Source organism: Rhododendron vialii, chromosome 3a, assembly GCF_030253575.1.
Source record: "Rhododendron vialii isolate Sample 1 chromosome 3a, ASM3025357v1".
NCBI lineage: Eukaryota > Viridiplantae > Streptophyta > Magnoliopsida > Ericales > Ericaceae > Rhododendron > Rhododendron vialii.
The window spans coordinates 21912605-21923069 of NC_080559.1; the positions used below are offsets into that span (position 1 = coordinate 21912605).

General features: G+C 36.9%; 1 protein-coding gene across 2 annotated transcripts; it reads left to right on the forward strand.

The window, feature by feature from the left end:
* Positions 1 to 221: 221 nt before the first annotated feature.
* LOC131320434 (LOB domain-containing protein 33-like) lies at positions 222 to 6626 on the forward strand. 2 transcript variants are annotated; one of them, XM_058351143.1, is made up of 3 exons: positions 222 to 491; positions 5202 to 5625; positions 6032 to 6626. In XM_058351143.1, exons 2-3 carry the CDS (start codon positions 5347 to 5349, stop codon positions 6326 to 6328), a joined length of 576 nt encoding a protein of 191 aa, XP_058207126.1. In that variant the 5' UTR covers positions 222 to 491; positions 5202 to 5346; the 3' UTR covers positions 6329 to 6626. The 2 variants fall into 2 exon arrangements, with proteins under 2 accessions (XP_058207126.1, XP_058207127.1); XM_058351144.1 differs by lacking the exon at positions 222 to 491 and having other exon boundaries at positions 5286 to 5625; positions 6047 to 6626.
* Positions 6627 to 10465: the final 3839 nt, after the last annotated feature.

Here is a 10465-nt window from a genome sequence, read left to right on the forward strand (position 1 = left end):
AAGACGGAAAGTTACTCAAAATGCCATTGTCCCCCGTCTGTCTAGAATTGTTACAGAGACCCGGAAAATTTTTTAATTTTTGAAATGTTATAAGTTAATGCGAAATTTGTGGAGTTATTTTGGTTTGGGGTTTGATCGATAGAATTGTAATTGGAGGGAGTGTTAGTGTGATTTGGTGTGTGGGTGTGAGTATATATAGAGGGGTGTGTGTGTAGGGGATTAAAAACCCCAAAATCTCTCTCTCTCCTCACGTCTCCCTCTCGGCTCTCCCTCTCTCTCTCTCCGGCTCTCTCACTCTCTCTCATCCTCTCACCCAAAAACTTCACCAATCACTTAAAACCCATGAAATCTTACCTTCAATCCGTCTCTTACACGTGATTTGAGCCTTGGAATCGCGTGGGTTTGTGCTAGAACTCGTTCTTGGAAGATTTCGGAGCTTTGGAAGCTAGGGCTCGTTCATTGATCTCGTGTTTGAAGCTTCTAACCTTGAGGTAGGGATTTCTTACTCATTCTATGTGTTTATGAGTTGATTTCATGCTTTAATTGAGTCTAGATCATCAACCATTGCGTCTTCGAAAAGCTGTCGAAATCTGCAGAAAATCGCCCAAAATCGCCTAGGGATCGATCCCCAAGCATGAGGGATCGATCCCTCATTCAAATCTGGAAAACATCTGACTTTTGCCCTTGGGGATCGATCCCCAAGAGAGGAGGGATCGATCCCTTCCTTCTCTGGAATTTCTGCTCGTCTTCTGGGTTTCAGCCCAACTTCAAACGGCCATAACTTTCTCGTCCGATGTCGGATTCATGCAAACTTTATATCTATTCGAAGGTCTTGAAGTTAGCTTTCATTTGCCACTGGAATCACTTTAAGAATCTTAGTACAAAAAAAGTTATGACCATTTGAGTAAAGGTGTGTCAATCTGCCGATGTTCGTGGTTAATCCTAAGGTTGTTCTCGTTCCGTGTTATGATTCCATTTATAATTAGAACATGTTTAAGTCACTCTTGAGTATGATTGCTTACGTCCCAATAACTCATTGTTCGACCTTGTTTCTTGGCACTCATTAGAGCTAAATATTAACGAAGTTGGTTAGGGATCGTACCATGAGGTTGATAGGAATATCGTGGACCATAAGAGGTAATATGGTAAGTGTTGTGGGTAGACATGAGTTTGTCTAGTGATTAGATGGGTAGTATTGTGACTCATATCCTCATGTTTTGTCCTGTTGAGCTCTCTAGGTTCCTTTGGCACCCGTTTTATAAGATTCTCGTGTAGAACCTAGAGGGTGGTTTGTCGTGGAGTTGTTATGGATTTGATACGTGACGTAGAGCATTGTAATAGACTTAGAGTAATAATGTGAACTTAATGTATTTATCAACGTATGATGTGACATGTTTACGAGTTTGCATTGCAAGGTGGATTTGAGAAATGTTGCTTGCTTGTACATTGAACGATGGTTTGTGTGCGTGTATGCTTGAATTTGAGAATTCGAATAAAGGGCCCGCAACGCAAGGTGTGGTAATGCGAGGACTCTAGAGGGTCTAAAACGCAAGGTGTGGTAATGCAGAAACCCAGGTGGAGAGAATTCACTGTAACGCAAATGGTGGTAACACAGTTGAATGTCTCACATGATGAAGGAAGTTATGATTGATTATGAAAATTCATGTTATTGATTGAGCTGTGTATTATTGGAGATTGTAACCGTTGAAAAAGAGAATAAATAATTGAATTTATCAAAGTTTTTAAAAAGGAAGGAACTCGATTTTGGAAAAAGGATTTTTATGAAAATCCTCCGGCTATTCTTGAGCGAATCAACGGTTTCCGGTATTCGTGCGCAGAATCAACGGACTCTGGCTATTCAAACTCGAATAATCGGAGCTTGACCCGTAAAGGTCGAGAGTTTTCTTGAAAGTATTTTTGGCAACCAAGAAATGAACGGTTTTATGAAAAGGGGCTTAATGATGAATGGTAAGAAATGAGGAAGCTAGTTGTAGTATTCGTTGAGAAATCTTAAAACGGTATGAGAAATTGTCGTAGGTTATTTGGATGGATGTGTGTGTTGAATGCTACTTCCAACTCGATATATGAATCAGGGCCGGCTCTGAGATTTTGGAGGTCTAAGACGATCTTCGAAAGTGAGGCCCTTAATTATTGTAAACGAAAATCAAATAAAAAGTCAATCACACTGAATAATTTTGATTCGGATATAGTATTTGTTTGTAATGAGAAGTATCGGAGTAGTAGCGTTTAAGGGGGCAAAAAGATGCATCCATACACCCACCACACTGAATAATTTTGAAGGGCCCCAGAGATTTTTGGCGATCTAGTGACCTTTTACTCCTCCTTTTTGTTTGTTTTTTCCTGCATTCTGTGTTCCATTTTTCTGGGTCATTGGGGCTTAAGTATAAAATGTCTAATTGGGTTTAAAATTGGTTCCTAAAACAACACATATATACTAGGTTCTAAAAATAAGTGGGGACCCTATTTTTTTGACATTTTTGGGGGGCTTAAGGCCCACGCCTCTTGGGCCTTAGCCCAAAGCCGGCAGTGATATGAATGGTTAGGGATAACTATAAGATGTATAGGATCCCGTAGTCGTAGTCTGTCGGTTCATTGTGGTGCTCCTTTATACCTCTTGTTCGTCTCATTGGAATTCATTCACTCTTGTTGCATGCTTCATCACATTTACTTATAGTTTGTGTATAGAATTCTCTACTGGGTTAATGTAGCTTAACCTACCATTTTCAGGTAAAAAAAAAAAACAAGGATCTTGAAGCAGAGCGCATAGTGTACATGCTTGACTTCACATCTTTTGAAAGCCGTTATCGAGTAGTGGTTCTATCATCTTTTGTTTGATTTCTTAAAAAGGTATAATTGTAAATCCATTTGAACTCTTTTAACTTTAGATATTATGTAACATTTAAATTTATCTTTTTGACTAATTATGAAATTTGGGCCATAGTGCCAATGTTGTAAAATCTCTAAACTCTGGGACTTGGTTTGTAAGTGATCTTTTAGGAACTCTCTTTTGGGTATTATCTATATCATGCGGAGATTGATTATTGAAATGGATTATTATTTATGTTGAAAATCGAGGGCGTGACAGGTGTCGAATACGTGAGGCAGGTATAAGCATATATGGCACATACACGACACAGCATATGATACTAAGGTGGGTTGGGTTGGGCTGAGCCATCATTTTGGAGACCACGGCACGAATATGGTTAGGCACCGCATGGGCAAGGCACCAACCACGACATCGATAAGGGCACAAAACAAACGTTTTTTTCTTTCTTTTTTTGGAAAAATAATAGTAAGAAACATCCCGAGAATAAAATTTATGCCAATTGTATACCTTGCTTCTCCGCTTCTCACACGGTTAAACAAAAACTACAGCTGCATTACAAAGTCTAATTATTAGTAAAATATTTTGTGTCTTTTGGTTTAAATGTGTTAAATTTTAACTGTAATTATTTGACATTTCGTTTTTCAATTTAAAGTGATGACAGCATTTTCTAGCTTCGCCCAGGCCTGATTGTGCACGGGCCCGATAATAGACACGACACAACACAGATTGTGGTGGGCCGTGGGCCAGGTCAGACCGAGGATATTTTGAAATTGCAGGACACAGCGCGACACGATAATTAAATGGGCCGGCACGGAGCACAATAGGCACGACAATAAATGAGCCGGGTCACACGGCACGGCCCCATTCGACACCTCTACCTCCGTCTCATAATTCTTCGACAGCGATTCCCCACTCTCACTCTGCTCTAAACATTCTCGCTAGTTATCAATTCTTGCTCTCGCCACTTTTAGTTATGTGGGAACAAGGAAATCTTCGGAAGGCTTTTTTTTTTTTTAACTTACGCACTATCACTTTTGTTTGCGCTTACGCACGCACATTGTGTAACTATACAACACTAGATATTATTAAAACTATACACCACTCCTTCCCTCCATTTCTCTTTTTCTTTCTTTCACTTTTTTTTTTCCTTCTAACCGTCTGGTACTTCTAGAGCCTTGAAGCCCAACACATCAAAAATAATATAATAATAATAAAAATCACTTCATGCTGATAGCTACCGCGAGTCTCCCTCCATCCCTCTTTGAAGTGCCCAATAGCCAAACCTGATTAAATTTCGAATTAAATATGCACAATTATGGAGAATGATCGACAGATATAGACAAACTTAGACCTAAAAAACACTTTTGTCGTAACCTGATTTTTCTTGGGGTTTTTCTTGAAAAAGAAAACCATATGCTTCATTCTTATCAAAATTTTAGTCTGCTAGAGAAAATGTATAATTTTCAAATTAATAATAAAGTATTTCTGTGTATAATTTACTTAATTTTATCATCAATTTAAAGAACTAATTGCATTCTGTAACCGTTGTGTAAAATGTTATGCAGCATTACACCTTATCTGTTAGTACTATTTGAAAATTACACAACTTTCGTAGTGGACAAAATTTTTTGGGATGGGGTGTGTAACCAGTAAACTTCTAACTATGCCATAACGATGTAAAGGCAAACATGAAACACTAACGGTGTGTGATACTTAAAACTATACACCACTAGACTGACGATCGATGTAGGATATATACTTAAGAGTTAAAACTACACAATATATACTAGATTTTATTAATTAGTACATATATATATATATATATTTATATATATTCGGGGCGGTTTCGGAGACACTTAAAAAAACCCTTAAAAAAACACTCTAAATCTTAATTTACACTAAACGTACAAGACTAATTTCTTACATATATAATCGGATTGCAAGAACAGCTAGCGAACAATGACACACAGCCCATGTGTTGGAGATTTATGCCCTATAATTAGTTGCTTAACAACTTTAGACGTCAGAAGCCATTTTAATAAAAAGAAAAAAAAAAAACCTTCTTGTCATCATTATAGTGCAGGCAACATTAACTTGATATTAATTATTGTAAATTAAGGAGAAAGGGCTAGCTTATTGTACTTGTCCACACCACAAACATTAATTTACAATACTAATCACCAATTATTTCTCACTTTTAGACCCCAATTCATTGAAACCATGATTAAGTTCTTGCATGATCAGCTGTCATTTTTGTCATAATTAATTAACTTCCAATGAATGAAGCCCTTTTCAGAATGACAATGTTAGCCACAAAGGAGACCTTAAAGGAATTTTATTTTTTTTTCCAAAGCTGAAAGTGAGAATGTCCCGGCCCTTACCTTTCAAGTGGTGGCTATAAAGAGTTAATTATCTGAAGAACCATGACATCCTCAAGCCAAAGAGTTTGTCTTAGTAACAAACACTGTTGATCAGGGAGAAAGCAAAAGACTTGGACAATGACGGGGGTTGGCTCTTCATGTGGAGCATGTAAGTTCTTGAGGAGAAGGTGCACGAGTGAGTGTGTCTTTGCTCCTTATTTCTGCTATGATGAGGCAGCAGCCCATTTCGCGGCGGTGCACAAGGTGTTTGGTGCAAGCAATGTGTCGAAGCTATTGTCATACCTTCCTCAAGACAATCGAAGCAAAGCGGCTACCTCAATCTCGTACGAAGCACTAGCTCGGATGCATGATCCTGTTTACGGTTGTGTTGCTCATATCATTGTGCTCCAACAGCAGGTTCCGGTCTTGTCATCTGCGTTTATTATCCCGTTGTTATTATGTCTCTTAGGTTTAATTAATTGACAACAAGGATCAACTCTTCACCGAATTCGAAAAAGCTTTAGAAGAAACATTAAGTAAAAAGCTGGTATTGCTTTGAAATTAAATTTGTTTTTCTTTTAGTTTTATATATGAATATATCCTTCTGAATAGAAAAGGTAAAATTACGTATATCTACCCAAACCTGAAAAGAGTTCAAAAAGTTTAGTCCATGCTTTGGGTGCTTAACGTTTGAAACAGGGTCCCAGAATTGTCCATGATCTCCTAACAACTTTAAGTTTCATGAGATAATCAAATATCTAGTTAAACAAAATTGTTTTTCGTTTTTTCAACTTTCGGAAGAATTTTTATTTAATTTTTGCAGGTAGTTCACCTACAGGAGGAGATAGAAACTCTGGAAAACCAGATGGGTAATCTTGGAGTTGATGCTAGTTTTGGAAGTTCTCAAGCAATAATTACAAACAGCTTTACCAATGAGTTACAGCAGGTTGGTTCTCAGCATCATCAGATGAATCGACAAACTTATCTAAGTCAAGAAACTACACCTTTGTCCCATGAAGTGATGATCAAGAGGTATGCAAATAGCCAGATGATAAAAAACATGCAGCTTCCAATCACAGATGGATTAGAGGGTCAAAACTATATTAATTCCCTGCCCTAATCCAAACACCCCAGGGATAGATTCTTTGAAGGAATTCATGACCAAGGGATCTTTGGAAGCTACACCCATGGCCATGGATTTAACACTGGAAGCAACAGTGGCCACTTGAGGAGCTAGCTAGGGTCAAAAGACTCAAAACTGAAATGGTCTTTTGTAATATAAACCTTGCCCCCATTACAAACACAAACCACTTATATATATATATATATATATATATATATATATATATATATATATATATGTGTGTGTGTGTGTGTGTGTGTGTGTGTGTGTGTGTTTCTATATATATCCAATTTTGCAAGTCGTTTGATAGATGAAAAAAAAGTTATGTCATTGACTGTAAACGAGCCGAGCCGAGCTTTGTCAAGCTTGAGCTCGGCTAGTTTACTAAACAAGCCAAAAATTTGAGCTCTCGAAAACTTGAGCTCGGCTTGTTTAATAAACGAGTCAAGCAAGCTCATGAGCTGCTCGGTTTGTTTACAACCCTTCACCCACATGAATATTGTGTTTATCTGTTTAAAACAATATGGGTTTAGATTTTCCAGTTTTCTAAGTACTTCAAAAAGCATATATATTGTCCTTCCATTGAGTGATAGGTAGATGAACAACTTATTCATTTCCGAAGCACTGTTGAATATGCAATCGAACTCCTCTAACAAACTACGTACCCAACAAACAGCGAATGCCAGAATATCTGTAAGGTTTTTATTCAATCATCTAATTTTTTTCAAAATTCCTTCAGAATTCAAGATCCTTCCTTATGAATGAAAATTCAAAAGATTGGATCAAGCACTTAAACTTAAAATTATCCGATTGAACTGATTTTTTACGATATGGCACAAAAAAATAATTTTAATTCAATGAATAGATTGGATCAATTGTTGGGATTCTGAAGTGGCCCCATCAATTGTTGGGATTCTAAAGCGGCCCCACTGACCCGTATGTGCACAATATTCTAAAGTGGCCCCACTGACCCGTATGTGCACAATTTGTTCGTAGACAATCTGTGTATGTAGCCTATATATATAGCTTGCTGAATAAATAAAGTGCCACGACTGTTTATGTCAACAGAAATGATACTGGCACAAACGCCTTTTTGGGCATATTTTGGGTCACAAAAAAATGATCGGAGCCGCTCATTTTGTTTAAAATACTTTGTTTATGGTCCTTGCAAAAAATAAGCTCAATCTGGTACCGATAAGGATATTTACGAAACATCCAATTTTGCTTTAGAATTCAGGCCTGAATTCTGTGATAAAGTTGGATGTTTTGTAAATACCTTACTGATATCGGATTGAACTTATTTCTTGCAAGGATCATAAACAAAGTGCTCTACACAAAATGGGCGGTTTCGATCATTTTTTTGAGACCCAAAAGAGGTCCAAAAAGTCATTTGTACTCGCTGGTACATATATTAAATCTGTACCAGTAGCACACTACTTTTTAAGCACCGAAAGTCTGGAAGCAGGGATGGACCGAAGTGCCCCCACTCGAACGCGTGTCCTCGCTCAAAATGAAAATATTGTTTTTTTATAAATTGGAGTACCATAATTATAAAAGTGTGCTAATATATAAATATACACACTTGCATATATCTCGAAAAAAATACATACAGAATTAGTTTTATGTCTAAATTTCATCATATGATGTATTTTATACTTGTTACTTTACGAGCTGTTTGTCTATTTAGAGCTATTTTTTCTTGATTCTCTTTATTTTTAACCCTCTGGAAGAAATATTGTAAAACAAAGTCATTAACAAAATTAACTTGGTCATTTTAAAAGTTGTCGATATTCATTTAAAACATACTTTAAAAATTTTGTATGAGATTTTGTGCTCATTTTTACCTAATTTAACTTAAAGTACGCGTTATAAACTTTTGTAGTTAGTAATACATGCCTTACTTTTGTACGATCTTATTGTGGTTGACTACAAAAATAAATTTTTGCCATTATGATTAACAGGTGCTCCCATTGCACTATATTCTTGAATCCGTCAATGTCTGGAAGTATCCAAATCTTATCCCCCTCAGTGATACTCCCTCCATCCGGATTTAATAGTCTTTTTTGAAAATTTGTGTCATTTTTCAATCGATTATATCTTTCAATTTATAATGTTTTGCGTAATTTCGAAAATATTATATTATAGAACTAATCGAGATCTATCAAACAAGATCCATATTCGATATGAAATTTATTACGGATTCAAAAATATAACTTGTTTTTTAGCCGGTTAGAATTAAATTAGAGACAATTAAATCCGGACAGAGAGAGTAAAAACCAAGAGCCTTCAAAGGGACAAAAGCATAAGAAGCATCTCTCCGGATTCAAAACACACCCCAGTCCCAGTGTATGTATGTAAAAATTTCTACCAGAGAGAGAGAGAGAGAGAGGGTGTGGTTCAAGCCTTATCCCCTTTTTTTTTCCTCTTTTTCAACGGCAAGTCTTTTCCCTCGTCTATTGATTTCGAACTCCATGCGTGGGTGTGGACCCTTGGCCTTTACAAGTGCGTAGGTAAAACCATGATATTATGGGTACCGATCAGATTTCTACCGATGATGTACAGATCGCATTTAGGGGCCCACTCCGGTGTTTTTACAAATGACCCAAGTTGTTATGTATTATTTACTTCACTACTTTACTCAAAAAAATACTGTATCTCTCAACTCAATCATTTTTTTTTCTAACTTTTCATTCATTACTCTCATTTCTCATTCTATCTCTCTCCATTTTTTATCTTTCTCTCTAATCATTACTCTCATTTATCTTTTTTCATTATCCAAAAACATTACTCAAATCACAAACCAAACACGAAAATAATTTTAAAATTATTTTTCAACTAATCGGATAACTATAATTGTTCGGTCCAATTGTCTAATTTTTCAAAATGAATTGTTAGATGATTGGATCTACCATTTAGAGTTAACTGATCAATCTCACTTTTAATGTGGCTAGCCGAAAAACTATCTGAATAATTGGATCATTTATGTGAAATCACATAGTGGGCCTCACAGAATATAATGGATTTGTGTGAATAAATAGCCCTTGACAGAACTCAATGGAAGAAACGGATTTATATAGCCGATCCCAAGTGATTGAGACGTAAGGCTCGGATTGATTTGGTTTAGTTTGGTTTTGGTGCAGAGTGGGCCGCGTAATGTTATTGGTACACCATCAATACAAATTTGACCAGTTCACAGTCCAAAACTACTAAGCTTACAACAAAATCTTATTATGTACTTGCAATATTCTTACACGTCAACACTACGGCCCACCATTTTCACACTTCTCTAGGTGAAATGGTGGGCTCTAAGAATGTCGCAAGGATTTTGAAAGATTTTGTTGTCAACCCAGCATCTCTTGTTGACATTGGTATGTAAGTTGCGTGTGTGCCGCATCTGTGAGTTTGTGTGTGGATTAGAAGTCTCTCTTTCCATTGATTTTGAACTCCCATCAGCTCCATTCTCTCTTCTCCTCAACCTAAGTTAGATTAGCATAGATAGGATATGTTTTTCTATATAAATTAAGAACAATCACTTTAAAATTCCAGTCTGAATCATCCATCACACGTTGCCTTGCCCGGGCAGAGAGAAATGCATCATACATACATTTATGCGCTAAACTTACATAAATACTGGACACCGAAAAAATGCCAGGAAAAATCTTCATTTCATGTGGCATCTGAACATGCTACTAGCTTTAGCAGATAGCTGATCAAAGAGGACTTCTTGGTGAATACCAGTGCTCATTTATCCGCGCAGAGACGTACACTTTAAATGCGTATTACTCATACATTAGCTACAAATATATAGGACACGCCTGGATCAACTAATTGGTCCCCCATTCTAATCTAGTAACAAATAATAAGCATTTAATCAAGTTTTATCTCCAAATCACAAGGCCATACACACCCACGATCATGATCGACAGATGTCAATTAATTCCCCCCTTTTTGAGAAGGCAGTGACACCAAGATTGCACAAGAAGGAGCCAATACATAACCTTCCTACTATAAATGAGAAAAGATGCCAATAGCTGCACAAAGAAATTGAACACATTCGATTTCTCTGTTAAGATTCACTAATCGCTTCACACTGCTATTACCTCGCCAGCCATGAGAATGGGGATCTTCTGTTCT

Bases quoted from the DNA above. Each gene is read 5' to 3' on its own strand.
- LOC131320434 (XM_058351143.1), top strand. From the start codon at position 5,347: ATGACGGGGGTTGGCTCTTCATGTGGAGCATGTAAGTTCTTGAGGAGA. The intron at 5,626-6,031 runs GTTCCGGTCTTG...TAATTTTTGCAG, and splicing joins TCATTGTGCTCCAACAGCAG to GTAGTTCACCTACAGGAGGA.